The sequence below is a fragment of the Zea mays genome, chromosome 2 (genome assembly GCF_902167145.1).
Source record: "Zea mays cultivar B73 chromosome 2, Zm-B73-REFERENCE-NAM-5.0, whole genome shotgun sequence".
NCBI lineage: Eukaryota > Viridiplantae > Streptophyta > Magnoliopsida > Poales > Poaceae > Zea > Zea mays.
Window position 1 is genome coordinate 235,958,702 of NC_050097.1, and position 19,176 is coordinate 235,977,877.

Consider the following 19,176-nt stretch of genomic DNA (forward strand, 5'->3'; position numbering starts at 1 on the left):
AGAACATCATTACATGCACTATCCATTTGGCAAATTGATAGCAATTTGTATTTCTTCTCTGTTTCAGGAGTGATGGTTGGTTCCTGTTGGCGGCTATCAGATATTCAGATAGTGTATGTGACACCTGTTTTGCTTCCGGTAGAAGCTACGGCAGACCCACTTGATAAACTTGAGAGGAAAAGGGTCATAGTTTATTCAACAAAGTTACCTGGTCCGATTTCTCTATTCCATAGATGCAGAATGATGGGTGCATACGAGACTGATGATCCTAAAAAAGGGGACAGCCTGTGTATGTATTCTGAAGGCAGGGACGAACCACATGGTGAGGTGAGGTGGTGTTGGTAGGGAGTAGGATTGTGAGCATCATCATTTAATGGAATGTTATCAGTGGGAATCAATAGTTCTTTTTTTTATGGAATATTACAGGAGATGTTAGAGCAGATCACTGATAGTAGCCTTTACCAACACATGGGATCCACATGTCAGAATGGAGGATGTGTGAGAGAAAAAAAAGATGACAGTTGCTGTGGTCCCCTTTATTTGAGGGGAGATGGGAGGTTTTTTGGTGACAAAAAAGAAAAAAGAGCAATCTGGGAACTGCTGGAGCGTCTCCACCAATATATAACAGTTTTATGAGCATGAAGGATGATATTGCCGAGGTATGCATTGATCGTATCTGTTATGGTGTCTGTTAGGTGTATTGGCTATGAGGTATGCTTATTTATGTTAAACCCATATTCTAACTCCAGAATTATCAAGGGAGTATTGTTGCATTTCACAAGATTAAACGGGTTCCTCTTCAGTGTTTGTAGCTGGAGATCAGGAGAATAACTTTAAACTACACCTTTCTACTTTCAAGAATCTACCCCTGGCTGGTTGCTGTACATTGGTTGCCTTTGTGGAACTCCCATGTGGTTAACTTGTGGTTACACATCATGAGGCTATGGGTTGCTGTACATTGGTTGCCTTTATGGAACTCCCATGCTACTATTGATTCTAGCTCATGTTTGATTTTAGCTATAGTTTTGGTTTATTATTTTTATCTATGACCCCATACAATAGAGAAGTACAGAAATTGACAAGAGAAGCATTTTAGGGACTGTTTTAATACCTATACTTGAAATTCAATTGCTAAATCTGTTGGACATGTTTATCTTATGAGAGACTTAAGAGTTCTGTTGGTACTAGGTGACTTCTCTCTGTTCAAGCGTTGACAGAGCTTCTTGTAGGTGCTCTTGGAATTCAAGGAGTATGCCACAGAGGTTAATGTTGATTCTGTGCGGAAAGCTGTTCGTGCGGTTTGGAGATGTGCAATTAAATTGGAGAGAGCTGCTAAAAGGTGCATCAGCGTTTTGCTCGAGCTGATTAAGATAAAAGTTAATTATGTTGTTCAGGAAGCTATAATTGTTATCAAAGACATCTTCAGACGCTACCCTAACACGTGAGTTGCTTCTCAATTAATTTGTTGTATATTTTTGGACTATCAATCTATAACTCCATTTCTGTTCTGCACAAAAAATGGTGTGTTTATATGATAACTATTTTGTTCTCACTGAATTTTACAGGTATGAGTCTATCATTGCTACGCTTTGTGAAAGTCGCTTTGTGAAAGTCTGGACACTTTAGATGAACCAGAGGCTAAGGTCTTAGTCAATGCACATATCTTAGTAATCTATTGTATTTTTGTTTAGATGCTTAATTTTTTTATTCACTTACGTGTCTTAATTTTTCTAGGCATCCATGATTTGGATAATTGGAGAATATGCTGAAAGAATTGACAATGGCTAAGGATTGTATTATGGTCACACATTTTTGTTTTTTAGATTGGATATTCCAGCAGTAGTTAATGGATAAGTTAAAGATGTCATCTGACGTCAGTTTCCTGTCTTTTGTCCATAGAGTTCAGTTTACAAACACAGTAGTGATTTTACCTACAATTGATGCATTCAAAAACGTCTATGATTTGCTTGTTAGATTGAAAGGGTTTCCACCCCTTGAAGGTACGCTGAACCATACATGGGTCATAGTAACACACGGATATTGTTTAATCACGAATTTTGCCGTCACCATTGTATTCACCCCGTTCGTCAAGGCGCTGAGCTGTTGGAGGCTCATCAATTTGTTTGCCGTTGCAACGCACGGGTATATAACTAGTCAAGGTTATTAAAACGATAAAACGTTGGAACGCTCATGGTAAAATTTTGACTTTTAAATGTTTAAACTTTGTTTAAACGTAGTTTTAAACAACATAGGAAAAACACCAATACATCATAATTAGAAGTAGAACTTAGACATGCACTTAGACATGTCACCCACCCTCTTCATCGTCTTCGCTGGATCCGTCGCTGCCACGGCCTTCCCGGCCTGATCCACGTTGTTGCGCCCTTCTTAGCTCGTTTCGCCGTCCCTTTGGCTGGATCGCGTCTTCCCGACCGGATTCGTCGCTGTCGTGGCCTTCCTGGTCGGATACGTCGTTCCCCTTCTATTCTGCTGCGGTCGCGGACACCATGGCCGGCGCAGACGCATGCGCTGTCGTCGGCCTCCCTGGTGGGGCTCTTTGATGTCTGGACAATCGAAGAAGCAAGAAGATCGGCTTGCCTGTACTCTTTTGTTGTGTCGCCCTCGCCGATCTTTGACGCTACGTCGACCACTCCCGAAGAACAGGCTTTTGCTGCGTGTCTCCCGACCGCGGGCACCTCGCCTTCGGCTACCTCGGCATCTAGGGAACTATCGTCTTCTTGGTGCACACACCGGTTTCTACTCCAGCCACAACATTCGCACCATCACGATGCTGCGACTGCAGAAGAATTTCAATCCGTCGGCTCCTACCTTCGGCCTCTACTCCAGTGCGACTGTGGGGGTGTTAGACTGTATGTATGTGAGTGAGCCAGCACCACTGTTGAATTGCCACACCATTAGAGTTAGGGTTGTGAGTCTATATATTGTACCACAATTATTATCAATACATCTAGCAGTTCACTATTCTATAATATAATAAGAACTAGAAACCTTTTTGAGCCTTTCAGGATTTTTCTCGTCTAGTGGTAATTGAATAGGACCGCCAACGTATCCTCTGCTTTTCATCACAAAATACTTGATCACAAAGCATCACAGAACGGAACAACATTTCAACACACACAGCAGTGCTGCCGTACAATCCCCATATGACCACATTCTGATAGGTGATACAAGGTGCACAGCAATGGAAGAAAGATGCAATTGTTGCTGATAAATGAACTACTGAAAGGCTTCCAGAATATGTCTTTCTGCCCAAAAGAAAGGCGGGGGGGGGGGGGGGGGGGGGGGGGGGGGGGGTAAACTCCCTACAAACCCTTTCCTGCATACAAATACAAGAGGGGAGCAGAACATCCTATTTGAGAGCATATCAATGTCTGGAATTTGGCGCTGCATATATATGAATTAATACTAATATGAATGGAGAGTCCTTTTGAAGGTTGCCCATAACAAACCCCACGAGAACCTCATCTCCACCCTCCATTTTTCATTCCTTCTTGACCCGGTTCCGTGCCGCCCTGGCTGAGCTCGACCGCTCAGCCTGGGAGAACATGATGAAGACATGCATGACACCCGTCACAAGCGCCATCCCTGCGGCAGTGAACGCCACACCCCTCCACGTCGACAGAAGCTGTGTCCACTTGAAGAACTCGATGGCGCCAAACAGCAGGAGGCACGACCAGAACAGGGTCACCTGGTCCATCAACGGGAGTAGAAAGTCAGTGGCCAGAAGACGTATCAACACATGTATTAGGATGCACATTCGGCAAAAAAAAAAAAACTCATTGAGCTATGGAATGAGCAACAGATTCAACTATCGCCAACACAGCGACCTCTCCTGTGTTCTCAACACCCCCAAAACATGACCACCACCCTCCCCCACAACTGCCAATTGAGTATGGGACACAAACTAATACACGATCATTCTGATGTAAACCCATGACTTCCTATTCGGTTCACTCAAAACAGATGTCTCGCTTTGTATTTAGCATTTTCAATCTCAGCAAATGGCCAGCGAAGATGGGGAATAAATAAATTCCTAGTACTGTTTGCTTTTTGCAAAAGTGCACTGGTACCTGGTTTCTATCAAGATTTACACAAAAACACCAGTTTCCCATGACAGTAAGACCAACTTTTTTTTTCTTATTGAGCAAAGCCGATAGCCATCTATAGATTGTGTGGGTGTGCCACTGGCAGTGAGGCAGTGACATGCCATTCAGACTATATAACATGCAACTGTAGTGGGGTTTTACCAGCAATGATTTCACTGGACGGCCAATAGGTCTAATCTCCTCATCGAAAGTGCCTGTTGCCAAATGCTTGTCCAGTAAGGCATCCTGAAATGGAAACCAGGACAGTTAGTATTTACTTAAAAACTGATACTTTTGTAAATTTTACTTAAAAACTAATTTATCAAACCATATATGGAGCATTTTACTTTTCAACAAGATCCAATCAGAACGCATCTAAAAATAACATTATATATTTCAGTACCTTTGCCACAAAAATGTCTTTACACCATTTTGAAACATCCTCATCTGATTTTGGCATCTCACTCATTGCATGACGTTTCATGCGGACATGTATCTAGAGAAAAATAGTACATTAGTTGACATAACAGTAAGTAGTTGGGCACTGAAATTCCATGCCATATTATATCCAATTTGATTTAAGACACTTTAGTGGGAGAGGAAATTACAATCCATTTCAGTGCACAGTTGGTGTGACTCTATTTCTGTATCGGTCTACCTTGCATTATTCACGAAGTTAGAAAACTTACCACTGATGATTGCCCTTTCAAAATCCGCAGCATTGTTGGTTGAGGGGAATCTTTAGGGACTATTACAGTTGTATCATAAATGGCTGGAACAAAATCTCGCATAATACTTACAGCAGATACAAATCCCTAGGATTTTGTTCACAGGAGGTATTAGTACATGACTTTATTGCTAAAACATGTGAAAATGGCATCAGAAATACATAAGATTAAATCTATGATACAACCATATTTTCTCAGTAGCTATTTTATACAAAATTGTCATTAACAGACCTCTCAAGCATTCAATAAAATCAAGACAAGTACTCAGTATTTGTTATTCTATGTGATACAGCCAGTTATTCCCAATATCTCCTACTCTGAAATGTCATGTTACAACCTCATGTTTAGTGATTTAGCTTTATGATTGTTACTGTGTCAACAAGGTGCAAAAAGACTACATTTTTCCTTTCAAGTTTGCATATACAAGAAAATGGAAACATTTTCACCAATATGTCACTACTTCTACATGCAGGCATGCACATATATGATGCAGAAAATTGCTGAGTCACTTTATATAAATCGTTACGAACATTATGCTCAACAGGTGTATTTTGTGAATGAACTAAGAAAAGTAACAAAAAAATCATGTGAACAGTATAATTTTTGGAGTTATATTAAAAAAAATAGAATCATACATCTCATCTACACTAAATCAGTAAAACAAATGTTTATCGTAGGAAAAGATACTGAACATTTGCAATGTCAGACTCAGAATCATGTCAGTGAGGGAACAACGAAGTACCTTGGTACGTGGAATAAGTACATTTCTAGGAGCCGGTAAGCCCTGGGAGGCCGCATATTCCTGAGCTGCGAGAAGCTTTGCTGGAGTAAAGCGAGTACCCTCGACGAAAAGAGCTAGCCAAAATGGTCTAGGGAAGTCTTTCAACCTTTGGAGACCCCACTGTATGCCAAAAATAAAAAGCTCAATATGTGAAAAAGAAAAAGTAGGATGTCTTGTACAGCTAAGGTGGAGAATTACCTTTAGTGTCTTTTCATCCTTGGCCCAGCTCCTTTCCAAAAAGAGGTACTCTGCAAACCACATTGACCAGCCAATAACCTGCAAAAGTGAGCAAAACAGTTTATAGAATACCAAATCATGTGCCAGAACATCTACTACAGAAGAAAGGGTAATAGTTAACACAGGTTCTATCAATTCAAGCAGGACCTTTTTTTCTAACAGCGTAGAAGAGCTGCATGTCATTTCATTTAGAAGAGAGAAACATACAAAGGAGAGGCTAAAGAAGTTCCTCCCAAACACACTCAACACACACTGCAAAGTGGAATGTTTGCTTTTAGATGCTACCGCACAAAAGCCTTATAAGTACCATAACATAAATAATAGGTAAGCTCCACATAACTGAACCTTCATGGCAATTCATTTCCTTTTCATTACCAACAAAAATTCTATATGTTGCGGTCTTTGCTATGTCATTCTATTCCCAGATCTACCTATCACTCTACATTAGGCAACTTTCTGAGAAGGTGCTCAGGCCTCAAGCCCCTCACTGTGTTCCTCCATGATCGTGGCGTTATAATTTTGTATAAAAGCCCACAATTATTACAGTGAGAACATGACAAAGCAATGTAGCATTATAATTTTTTGAAACTAGTTAAGCAAGTCTCTACTCCAAAATACATTTGTTTACATTGTTTAGTTATGCCACAATATAGTTTTTATTAAAACCTACATTAAAATCAACAGAACTCTGATGTGCATATAAATTGTAAAGCTACATGTTACAGAAATATACATATGAACTAACTCACTGGAAGGAACTTGGATGACTTCTTCATGACAGCAAGTGTACTTCCAAGGCACCCTGAACGCTGAACATGACCAGAAAACAGGAGCCTCGTGCGATTTATTAGTTAATCCAAATAAATCTAAACAGTGTGAACTGTGAGCAAAGTAAATTTCTAACAACTATCCAGAAGAGGGAGATAACAACCTGGGCCAATATCCATCCAATGAGCCAATCAATATCACTCCGATGATTTGATATGATGAGTGCATGCTCTTTACCTGTGGAATTATTTAGATAAGCTTGTAAGCCAAACTTTTGTCCTTAAACTTGCATGAAGGTGAATGCAAACAATGAAACTATTAATGATGGGCTCCTTACCCATTGATCTGTAAGTTTCCTCATCTGCATGCAGTTGTACCTGCAGAACATAAGCTGAAGTTATTCTGGCACCGGGAGGGAAAAAACAATGTTTGCTTCATAAACACCACACAAACATAAAGCGTGTATGCTAAGTGCTTATGAAGTATGTTCATTTAGATCTGCTGATGAAAAGGGTAGAAAAAAGTCCTCAATTATCAATTCAATTGATACACATTTAAGCTATTTATATAAATGTTTCTCATCAGAGTTTTTTTCCATAGTTCATCTAATTTACTGCCACAACTCTGCAAGATAAAAAAAGTTACTATCTTCCTCCTTAGTTTGACAAGCCCAACAATACTGGAAATTCATACACAGTATAATTATATGACTAACGTTTCAAGTGCATATGCAATAAAAAGATCACCAGAGTAACATTTCAATAATTCAATCCATGAAAATCTTCAAATTAGAATCTTTACAAATATCACTCAACTCTATCCAACGTAGGCTGTCAAGCCCTGTCAGTGTCCCTACTAGTATTGCCGGCATTGCCTTTACAACATGTTTTTGGGCATGATGTGTGCAAATCTAGAAACTTCTTTGCTTACTTTATCTAGTTTGGAATATCCATCTAGCAGATTCTGTTAGGATGCAACACTGCAGACAGCTATATAACTCACTTCTTCATTAGTCCTACGTACTTACATTGGAGAACATTTAAAAAAGGCATCATATGACGCTACAACAAAGGTTGAAGTTGAATATAGCAAACCAACAGAATGCTGCAACTTCCAGGCACAAATGTAATTTTGAATTCTGATACTGAAGGAGAAGATGTTGCAACTTGCAAGTCAATCTATCTACTAGAAATGAAATGGTGAAAACAAAATCGTTTTGCTGCTGGTCGTATCCACGCCTACCTTAACACCTGCCCACCAGTCCACCACCCAGACAAGCTGAAGCCACAGCAGCTCGGCCAAGAATCTGTTGATCCGACGGTAGAAGCTCTTCGAAAAGGGCCTTATCGTCACAAATAGGACGGCCTGCAATTTTCACACGCATATACAAACGGATCAAAGAAAGCTTAGCAGATTAGGAAGTTCTAACTGAACTAATTTTAGATAGATACAAAAAAAAGCTGCAATTATAACGAAAATTTAACAAATCGTCTAGAAGCTTTCCATAAAAAAGACACATCCATAAGCAAAATACGCCTGGAACCATCGGGGCAAAAGAAATCACAGAGGGAAACCTTAATGATTTGAGTGAGTTTAATAAGAAGGTCAAATATTTAACACACATCACATCAGCTGGAATTACCCTACACCGCGCGACCACCGTCACTAATGAAACGAACAGACTACAAATGTCCCCGGCGACGCCTTCGAAGGAAACAAAATAGGATCTTTTGCTCAGCCGCCGCATCAGAATAGATCACCCGGCCGCCCAAACAGGAAAACAAATCGAGCTGGGGCACGGCGAGGAGGGAGGGCGGGTACCTGGATGGCGTTGACGATGAGGCCGGACAGGAGGAAGAGCAGGCCGAGCGGGAGCACGACGAGCACGAGCGGGATCGCCATCGCCGGCCGGCGCCGGCGCCGCTTCCGATCTCGGAGGGTCAGACGGCAGTCGGCAGTGGGAAAAGCTCCCCGCGGCGCTCCTTCTCCAGGCGATAGTAGGCGGCTCCGCCGGCGACGAGGAGGACGGGGCACGCGAGGCGCATTCGGAGGTTTTATTATAGGATGGGGGTGGATGGATGAGCGCTGGCCGCTGGGACTGGGACGAGAGGGAGGAGGTGGAGTGTAGCGGATGCGTCCATAGGTGGCATTGGCAGAGCAACAGCCAACACGAGAGGATGGTGTGCCACCTCAGAGCATCTCCAACAAGGTGACCCATAAAAATGCCTTATAACATGAAAACGAGATGTTTTGAGTCACAAAAAAACAATTTAAGTCCAACAATAAAGCCTCAAATCAGGTTAGTTATCCAAAATCTGGTTTACTCCAAATTCCCGCCAACCCTCCCGTGCGCAGCCAGGTTTTCAATTTCTCTCCCGTCGAACCTCCGTACTACTCATCGTCGCCTCTTGCTCCTGCCTGGCGCCGTTGACCTACACCCAAATGCCAACCCAGGATCGAGACCAGGAATAGCCACTCCCCTACTGCCGCCCGTTGTTCCTCCACCCAGGCGTGCTGCGCTTTCTTCCTCCTCCTGTTGTGCTAATCGGACATCTGCCTCCTACACCTAGTACAGGGCCTTGGAATGGCAACGCAGCGACGAAAGTAATAGTTGTGGACCGTTGTCTCATGGTCATCGCCTTAGTCTTCGACGAAGGCGCAGGGCGCTTCCCGGTAGGTTGAACTCCTTGAGGCATCACACGCGGAAGAAGGGCTGTTGTGCTTCTAGCGAGGATCGGAGAGGAAACAAGTAGTGCGCAGCGGAGGGTCACGAGAGCCGGCAGCGGGTCGTGACTCGCAAGAACTAGCGGCGCGAGGTCTGTATGAGAAGAAACCCGTGAACGTTCAGTTCATTAAGATGAGGAGATAGGTCAGCCCAATTGGGTGCAATATATTTGTGGCACTTCTAGAGGTGCCCTTTATTTTTTTGATGAAATTTGGTAAAATAGGGCACTATTGGAGTTCTTTTTTCTGTGCTAAGCCCTATATTTTGATTTAGAGCACTTATTTAGGGCACTCTTGGAGATGCTCTCAGACAACTCATTTTCTTTTCTTTTGGGTGAAAATGTTATTTTAATGTTGTCTCCAGCAGTTTTCTATCGTATCTCATATTTTAAACTTTAATCTATAAATAATATTTATATCAGATCTTATATTTTAAACTTTAATCTGTAAATAATATCAGACCGTGTTTTATCCCTATAACTTTAATTTACAAACAATATCAGACGGTGTTTGTATCCTCTACTTTACATGATCTATTAAAGACATTTTTTATCGAAGAAGAATGAAAGTAGATCTGGATAAATGTTTTTTTATCCATACAAATTTATTGTTTTTCCAAAGAGTAAAGGTTAGCCCATCTTTTTTCCATGCATACACATGAATATTTAGTCACTAAGATTAAAATCGTGGGGAGCCACGAGACATGACAATTTGTATGTTCTTTAAGTGTTCATAGCTAGTCCTGCAGGTTGGACGCACCTGATAATTATAAGATAAAGTCTACTCATATGATATAAAAAAATCAAAACCATAGCAATACATAGACATGTGACTAGTGAATGATGTATGAGTCTAGTTTATTTACATGTTGTTATAAAATTAAAAAATAAACGTCATATATATAATACTATTTATAAACCATTCTAATATATTGAGTTGAATCCACAATGTATATAAATATTCTAAAATAGCACCATTACAGTTTTGAGACACAATAAACTACTACCGTTGTATATTAGTTCCAACATTTGAGTAATAGTTGTCGCTAATTCATCACGAAAAACACCCATAATTGGCGTATTAGATAATGAAGTCGGTCCATCCAATGCATCTGCAGACTTGTACATTTCTGGTATTGTTGGCTCATAATCTTCATCACGCTCCACCTAATCAAAGTCCAAATTACCATTTTGATGCTCACGAATAAAATTATAAACTACCATAGTCTCCAGAACAATCATCTTTTGCTTCCCCAACGGATAGACCGACATTTTATATAGAATTTACCACTTCATCTTCCCACACCACAAATGACTTCTCAATAATATACCACAAATGATCTCTCAATAATTGTCGGAGTTTCGGACACGGGGTCCCTGGACCGACGAGTAAAAATTTGTCGCTGCGTGTCCCTACCCAGATGGGTTGGTGCGAGATGGAACACAAGTGAGGGAATAAGCCTTGTATTATCCTGCACCAGGGTGCTCGTAGTAGGGGTTACAAGCGTTGCGAGAGAGCGAGGGCGAGAGAGAGCGAGTAGAAGAGAGTGAGGGAGAGAGAGAGAGGGGGCCGGCCCCTGCTCGTCTTCTCCCGTGCCTTTGTTGTGCGCCTACTCGTCTCTCCTGCCGTGCGTCCATATGTTCGTATGCTCGTATGTTTGTTCCTTCCCCCCCCCCCTCTCGGGGCCCTGGACACCCCCTTTTATAGACGTAAGGAGATGCCTAGCTGTACAATGGGTGTAGCTGGGAGCTAACGTGGCTGGTAGGGAAGTGCCCTGAGCCCTGTACAGATAATAACGTGGTCGTCGGGGGGCGTCTCGAGCCCTGTAGAGGTAGTACCGTGGCCGTCGGAGAAGTGCCTTGAGCCCTGTAGCAGTACAGCTGTTGGCGCTGCATGGATTCTGCTGACGTCTCCTTGCTTCCGTAGGGGGCTTGAGAACCACCGACGTCATGGTTGCATGCGGGGAACCATCATTGCCTGTTACCGGGGTAAGCTTGATGGGATGCCGGTCTTGTTCCTTCGTAGCCTGAGCTAGCTAGGAGTAGGGTAATGATGCATCCCTTGTGGCGCGGTTGATCCGAGCCTGAGGTCGGGCGAGGAGGCGGCTCCTCTGAGGCCGAGGCTGGGGCCGAGGCCCAGGGTCGGGTGAGGATGTGACTCTTCCCAAGGCCGAGGTCGAGGCCGAGCCTTGGGGTCGGGCGAGGCGGAGATCTCCTCCCGTGGCCGAGGCCGAGCCCCGGGGTCGGGCGAGGCGGAGCTTCCTGTTGCGCCCGTGGCTTAACTTGACCGTTGTCGGTTTCGCCCAAGTGGTTGGCACAGCAGCCGGAGCGGGGCGGGCGACGCTGTTTTCCTGTCAGATCGGTCAGTGAAAGGGCGAAGTGACTGTGGTCACTTCGACCTTGCCGACTGAGGCGTGCGTGTTAGGATAGGGAGTCAGGCGATCCCAGTATTAAATGCGCATGCGATACGGTCGGCTGGTAAGGCGATTTGGCCAAGGTCGCTTGCACGACAAGGCTTGCCTTTGGCTGAGCCGAGGGCGCGCTCACTGCCTGAGGAGACCCTCGGGCGAGACGTGAACTCGTCCGGGACCACTGTTCCGCCCGAGGCCGGGCTCGGGTCGAAGTGAGATTGCGTCCCTTGGTAGACGAAGCTTTGACTTTGACCCGAGCCGTAAGCCTTTATGGTTTGCTCTGAGGGTGTTTACCGGCCATGATTAGGAGTGTTGGGGGTACCCCTAATTACGGTACCCGATAGTAGCCCCCGAGCCTCGAAGGGAGTGCAGGCACTCGCTTGGAGGTTCTGCCGGATTTTTGCGAGGGGACCAGCCTTTCTTGGTTATGTTTCGTTCCAGTGGGTGCGCGCGAGCGCACCCGCCGGGTGTAGCCCCCAAGGCCTCGGAGGAGTGTTTTGACTCCTCTGAGGTCTTAATTCGTGCTGTGATGCCTCAGCCTGGTTGTTCCCTCATGCGGCCTGGCCGCAGCCCGGGTGTATGGAAAAGGCTCCGAGTTTTTAAGCTGGTTTGTTGACGCTGTCAACAGTTTTGGCCGTAGCTGGGTGCGAGGGCAGCCCCCGAGCCTGTGCACGGAGCGAGAGGACGATCAAGGACTTCCTCGACTTTTATTATACGCCCCTTCGTCGCCTTTTCGCAAGGAGGAAGGGGGAAGCGCATGTTACCCTCGGAGGGCACCGATCATGGTGTTTCCAGTGAGTTGCTAACGGGTGATCCAAGTGGACGCCCGTGCCCCGTTCGTTAGGGGTCGGCTAGTGGCCCAGAGGCGCGCTCCAAAAGTACCTGCAGGGGATTTGCTGGACTCGAACCCTTTTCGATAGGGCCCGAGGTCTCGGTGCCTCCCTCCGGTGGGATTCCATTACAAATCATTCCCGCTGGTCTCGGAAATGTCCTAGGGTACCTTGGGAGCATAGCTCGAGCCTCGGCCATGTATCGGACGTACCCAGGGTCATCCCTCACTCTGCGTGTTCTGGGGCGGCTGTCGAACCCTATCGAGGGGCGAGCCTTCGAACCCCTGATCAGTAATGGGCACGGAGCCCGAGTGCTCTGGGGCGGCTGTTGAACCCTTCCGAGGGGCCAGCCTTCGAACCCTTTATCAGTAGTGGGCGCAGAGCCCGGGTGCTCTGGGGCGACTGCTGGACACCGCAGGGCGCAACCTTCGAACCCCTGATCAGTAGGAGGGCTCGGGGGCCCGAGTGCTCTAGGGCGGCTGGCGAACCCTTCCGAGGGGCCAGCCTTCGAACCCCTGATCAGTAGTGGGCGTGGAGCCCAGGTGCTCTGGGGCAGCTGCTGGACCCCGCAGGGCGCAACCTTCGAACCCCTGATTAGTAGGAGGGCTCGGGGGCCTGAGTGCTCTGGGACGACTGCTGGACCCCGCAGGGCGCAACCTTTGAACCCCTGATCAGTAGGAGGGCTCGGGGGCCCGTTTCCTTCGCGGGGAAGGATCCTTTCCGAAATATCCCCTTTCCCAGTCCCTGTGGCAAGAGAGAGAGAGGAAACGGAAAAGGATATGAATTTAAAAATCGTGGCGCACCTTTTTCGACGCGGTCATTATGGCGAAGGTGAAACGTTACTCGCTTCGCCTGCCAATGGTATCGCTGGCTCTACCAAGGAGTTAATGTGACGGGACGGGCGACTCATGGGGTGTTTGTTTCGTGTGCGCGGGCCGTTCGAGGAACGGGGCACGGGCGCGTCGTCCTTACACCGTGGGAGAGGGCTCCCCTGCTGCTTCAGGAAAGGACACGAGCCTGGGGGTGATTTGACCGCTGCTTCCGCCCGTCTGTTGCAGCAGTTATTGCCGGTCCGCTTTTGGCCACATCAATTGTCGTGCCTACCCCCGCAGCTGACTGACCCGTGACCGCTGCACCCAATTGGCACTGTTGGGTCACACGTAGGGTTTCCTCGAGTCGCGGCATTGGTTCCGCAGTTGAGAAGACGCGACATTGGCGCATGTGGCGGTGCAGTTTCCTTGCACGTAGTGACCGTCGCGCCGGTTGCATGGTAGGTGGGACCGAGCCTTCGTGCTGGTCCACTAGAAGTGACGAAGCCGAAAGGGTGCATAACCGTGGTGCGGTTGCATGCTCCCTGCGTGGCGGCTCGCCCTTTCGTCCGCTGGTTCCGGCGAGGATGAGGGAACGCTTATAACCGCAGGGCGGTTTCATGCCTTGAATGCGGCGGTTTGCCGCCTCCGCGTCTCGAGTCAGTTCTGATGACGTGTGGGACCCGACCCCCGTGTCGTGGGGTGGGAACCCTGGAGCACGTCGGTGGAGACTTTGCCCGTGATGCTTGGGGGCGCAAGTGAGGAGATCTGCCTATAAAAGGGATCGATCCCTTGGGCAGTGGCCATGCCTTCGCACTCCTCTCTTGTATTGCTCCCTTCAACCTTTCGTGTCCCCAGATGGGGCGCGCCTGTGTGGCTTTCTTCTTGCTGTTGTTTGAGAAGCGCGACCTCGTGGAGATTGGCGCTCTTCAGCCATCGCTCGGCTTCAAGGATTTTCGTCATGCAGCCCGGCTGCATTCCCTCACCAATGGTCATCCGTAGGGATGATCACCAGCCTGGTGGTGGGGAGAAGCAAGTCGGGCTGCGACCTCCGCCCCGCCCTCAGCTTCAAGGATCTTCATCATCCGGGCTGAGGCGGAGGAGCGCACCAAGTGGGGGGGGCCACCTCCGCGTGGGTCGGTGACCCTTTTCTTCCCCCAGCGTTCGGGGGAGAAGGGCATCCTCCAACCCTGCGGAGGCGTCCTCCAGCCATGCGGGGGAAGGCGAACTGCTGCTCCCTGGCCAGGGTGCAGCTTTCCGTCCTCCACCCGGGCGGCGGTCGTGCCGCGCGCGGGCCAGCCACGGCCAGGTCCTCCTTACACCGTCGGCTGCACCGAGGGGTCGCTCAACACGTCGTACGCCACGAGGGCGGTACTCGTGTTCTGGGTTGGCCTCGACGAGGATGGGAGTGAGGACCTGCCGGTGTGCTTTGGGGTGGCCGCTGTTCGCTGGCGCGGTGTTGGAAGGCAGGTGGCCGCTGTCGTCGGTGCTGAGGTGGTGGCAGCCAGAGGAGGTTGTCTCTGCCGACGAGATCGTCAGCGCCACCCACGGCCAGACCTCTGACTCTTCGACCTTAACGGCTTGTCCTCGCCCCTCGTGTGGGGACGTGGGCGAGGGCTTTTTCACAGCAGCGTCTGTCCTGAGGTCATCGCTCCTGCTGTTTAGCCGCCCGAGGCGGAGGTCGTTGTCGCTGCTGCTGCAGAGGTCGTCGGCGAGCCGCTTGGAGTTTGTTATCCCGCGGGCCCCCTGGTGTGGAGGTTGTTCATACCCACGGGATTGGAACCGGAGTCCCGTTTGTAGGGGGGATATACTGGGTTTTTGCCTGAGCAAAATGTAACTGCTTCAAGGACTTAGACATTTGTCGTAGGCCGGGAGAACCGCCGAGGGTCCTGCCGATGTCTAAGTCTATGTAGCATAGTTACCCAAAGCATATGTATTTGTTCTTTTGGCTGTCGAGGCCTGAACATTTGGGTATTCGAGTATAAAGCTATGTTTCTTCCTCATTTCGAGCACTAGGACTTGCCTGTCGGTGGTCGAACCACTTAACCGAGTGTGAGTTGCCTTGCGCGGAAGGTGACGAGTGAGGTATCCGTATCCCGGAGGCATAGGAGTCCCTCGGCTCGGTCGGCCTTGCCGCTTAAAGCCTCTCTTGCTCGGTTTTAGAACCTTCGGCTGCTCTGCGATGAGTTGGAGCTGGAGGCAGCGGTGTCGGCGCGGATAGAGGCGATGTCGGCTTCGAAAAGAGGCTTCGTCGGCCTGGGAGCGTGTGGCTTAACAGGCCGGGGAGGTGCAGCAGTGGCAGTTAGAGCTTGGCCAGGCCATCCGCGAGCGGGACCAATCCCGGAGTCACGCTGCTGAGGCCGTGAGCCGGGCCGAGGTCCTCGGGGGACAGCTGGCTAAGGCTACGGGGCGGCTAGCTAGGGCGTCTGCTCGGGCCGGAACCCTTGCGGAGAGCCTGGCCGCGGGAGCTCAAGCGCGGTGCCGGCGTCCTCCTTCAAGGTGGAAATCCTTCCGCCCGTGTCGCCGTCTGGGGCCGGGTCAGATCCCGCCGAGGGTGGAAACGACGCCAAGGGTGCTGCTGCTCCCCCTGCCGATGTCTGAACCTGCAGGAACAGTCTGTCTGAAGTATGCGTATGTTTTTTGTGGCCGCCGAGGCCTAAACATATTTAGCGTTTAGATTATAAAGCTGCTTTTTCTTTCCTCTTGTTTCGAGCATTTAGGACTTGTTCGTCGGCAGCAGAATCACATTATCCGAGCGAGAGTTACTTTTCACGGAAGGTGATGAGTGAGGTATCCGTATCCCGGAGGCGTAGGAGTCCCTCAGCTCGGTCGGCCTTGCCGCTTACGTGCTCTCTCACCCGTTTGTAGGATTCTGCTATTGATATAGTCGAAAAATGCACGAAAGTCATTTTCTACCCGAGCATTAGGACTTGTTCGGTAGCAGGATCGCTTATCCGAGCGTGAGTTACTTTTCACGGAAGGTGATGAGTGAGGTATCCGTATCCCGGAGGCGTAGGAGTCCCTCGGCTCGGTCGGCCTTGCCGCTTACGTGCTCTCTCACCCGTTCGTAGGACCCTGCTATTGATATAGTCGAAAGCACGAAAGTCATTTTCTACCCGAGCGTTAGGACTTGTTCGATAGCAGAACCGCTTTATCCGAGCGTGATTTACTTTTCGCGGAAGGTGACGAGTGAGGTATCCGTATCCCGGAGGCGTAGGAGTCCCTCGGCTCAGTCGGCCTTGCCGCTTAAGGTCTCTCCCGCTCGTTTTCAGGGTTCCGTTATCGATATAGTCGGAAGGCACGGGAGTTGTTTTGGTAGAAAACTTTTCTTGGTAGAAAACTTTTCTGAAGAAAATTTTGACGCAGAGGGGGTTCCCCCCTTCTAGCCCCCAAGGGAGGGTCGGGCTTGGCCGAGGCAAGGCTGACCCTTTCTTGACGGTTAGACTTTATTTAAGCATGTAAAAACGAGGAACATGAACGACTTGAAACATTTTAAGGGTAGAAGCGATGTAGTTGTTCGATGTTCCAAGCGTTGTTGTAGACCTCGCCTTGATCGTTGGCCAGCTTGTATGTTCCGGGCTTCAGAATTTTGGCGATGATGAACGGCCCCTCCCAGGGAGGAGTAAGCTTGTGGCGCCCTCGGGCGTCTTGTCGCAGCCGAAGCACCAAGTCTCCCACTTAGAAGTCTCGGGGCCGAACCCTTCGAGCGTGGTAGCGTCGTAGAGACTGCTGATACCGCGCCGAGTGTAGTAAGACCACGTCCTGAGCCTCTTGCAGCTGGTCCAACGAGTCCTCTCGGCTGATCTGGTTGCTTCGGTCGTCATACGCCTTCGTCCTCGGGGAACCGTATTCTAAGTCCGTGGGGAGGACGGCCTCGACCCCATAGACTAGAAAGAACGGCGAGAAACCCGTGGCTTGGCTCGGCGTCGTCCTCAAACTCTAGACCACCGAGGGTAGCTCTTTCATCCACCGCTTGCAGAATTTGTTGAGGTCGTTGTAGATCCTTGGTTTTAGTCCCCGCAAAATCATACCGTTGGCACGCTCCACCTGCCCATTCGTCATGGGGTGAGCTACGACGGCCCAGTCCACACGGATGTGGTGGTCCTCACAGAAGTCCAGGAACTTTTTTCCGGTGAACTGCGTGCCATTGTCGGTGATGATTGAATTTGGGACTCCAAAGCGATGGATGATATTGGTGAGGAACGCCACCGCCTGCTCGGACCTGATACTGGTTAAGGGTTGGACCTCGATCCACTTGGAGAATTTGTTGATGGCGACCAGCAGGTGCGTGGAGCCCCCGGGTGCCTTCTGCAAGGGACCGACGAGGTCCAGACCCCACACAGCAAATGGCCAGGTGATGGGTATCGTCTACAGGGCCTGAGCGGGCAGGTGCGTCTGCTTTGCGTAGAATTGACACCCTTGGCAGGAGCGTACAATCTTAGCTGCGTCGGCCACCGCGGTTGGCCAGTAGAAACCTTGTCGGAAGGCATTTCCCACGAGGGCTCGAGGCACTGCATGGTGGCCACAAGCCCCCGAGTGTATTTCTTGTAACAACTCTTGTCCTTGGGTGATGGGGATGCATCGCTGGAGGATGCCCGAGGGACTGCAGTGATAGAGCTCCTTTTCATCACCCAGCAAAACGAACGACTTGGCACGCCGAGCCAGTCACCGAGCTTTGGCCTTGTCGAGGGGCAGCTCTCCTCGAAGGAGATATTCTAGGTACGGGGTCTACCAGTTCGGGTTTGGTGTGACCCCATTCCGCTCTCCCTCGACGCGCAGGGCCTCACCCTCGGCGACCGAGGGCACCTCGGGCTCGGCCGAGGCTTCCTCGGGCTTGGCCGAGGGTATCTAGGGTGTGTCGTCGATCTTGATGGAGGGTTGATGTATATCCCTGGAGAAGACATCCGAGGGAACCGTTGTCCGCCCCGAGGCTAGTTTAGCCAGCTCATCCGCGGTCTCATTGTATCGCCGAGCGACGTGGTTGAGTTCCAGCCCGTAGAACTTGTCCTCCAGGCACCGAACTTCGTCGCAGTAGGCCTTCATCTTCCGATCGTAGCAGTGGGAGTTCTTCATGACTTGGTCAATGACAAGCTGCGAGTCGCCACGAACATCGAGGCGCCGAACCCCTAGCTCGACAGCGATGCGCAGCCCGTTAACCAATGCTTCATACTCGACCACGTTGTTTGACACCGGAAAATGAAGGCGGATCACATAGAGAAGATGTTTTTCGAGGGGTGAGATGAAGAGCAAGCCCACGCCTACTCCGGTTTTCATCAGCGACGCGTCGAAGTACATGATCCAAAGCTCAGGCTGTATTGGAGTTGTCGGTAACTGGGTGTCAGTCCACTCAGCCAGAAAGTCGGCCAAGACTTGGGATTTTATGGCCTTCCAAGGGGCGAATGAAAGTGCTTCGCCCATGAGTTCCACTGCCCATTTCGCTATCCTACCCGAGGCCTCTCGGGACTGGATGATCTCTCCTAGGGGAAAGGATGACACCACAGTCACCGGGGGAGACTCGAAGTAGTGTCGCAACTTTCGCCGTGTCATAATCACTATGTAGAGCAGCTTATGGATCTGCGGGTAGTGGACTTTGGTCTCGGATAGCACTTCGCTTATGAAGTAGACTGGCCTCTGGACGAGCAGTGCATGCCCTTCTTCTCGTCTCTCGACTATGACCGCGGCGCTGACCACCTGAGTGGTTGCGGCTATGTAGATCAAGAGGGCTTCTCCCGCAGCGGGGGGCACCAAGATGGGTGCATTTGTAAGGAGTGCCTTTAAGTTTC

At 48.8% G+C, this 19,176-nt stretch overlaps 1 protein-coding gene, 1 long non-coding RNA gene and 1 pseudogene across 2 annotated transcripts; 2 read left to right on the plus strand and 1 right to left on the minus strand.

Annotated features, from left to right (window-relative positions):
* The first annotated feature begins 79 nt into the window (after positions 1 to 79).
* Positions 80 to 695, plus strand: LOC109944630 (uncharacterized; annotated as a pseudogene).
* Positions 696 to 749: 54 nt separating this feature from the next.
* Positions 750 to 2,051, plus strand: LOC103648167 (uncharacterized). Its single transcript, XR_002267763.2, has 3 exons — positions 750 to 1,441; positions 1,566 to 1,643; positions 1,735 to 2,051. It is a non-coding gene; the product is annotated as an uncharacterized lncRNA (long non-coding RNA).
* A 1,059-nt stretch (positions 2,052 to 3,110) lies between these two features.
* On the minus strand, positions 3,111 to 8,804 carry LOC732844 (phospholipid synthesis 1). Its single transcript, NM_001112449.2, has 11 exons — positions 8,442 to 8,804; positions 7,863 to 7,985; positions 6,958 to 6,997; positions 6,784 to 6,857; positions 6,602 to 6,661; positions 5,814 to 5,891; positions 5,577 to 5,735; positions 4,796 to 4,921; positions 4,510 to 4,602; positions 4,269 to 4,352; positions 3,111 to 3,709 (listed from the first exon to the last, which is right to left on the minus strand). Exons 1-11 carry the CDS (start codon positions 8,520 to 8,522, stop codon positions 3,503 to 3,505), a joined length of 1,125 nt encoding a protein of 374 aa, NP_001105919.1. The 5' UTR covers positions 8,523 to 8,804; the 3' UTR covers positions 3,111 to 3,502.
* Between the last annotated feature and the right edge of the window lie 10,372 nt (positions 8,805 to 19,176).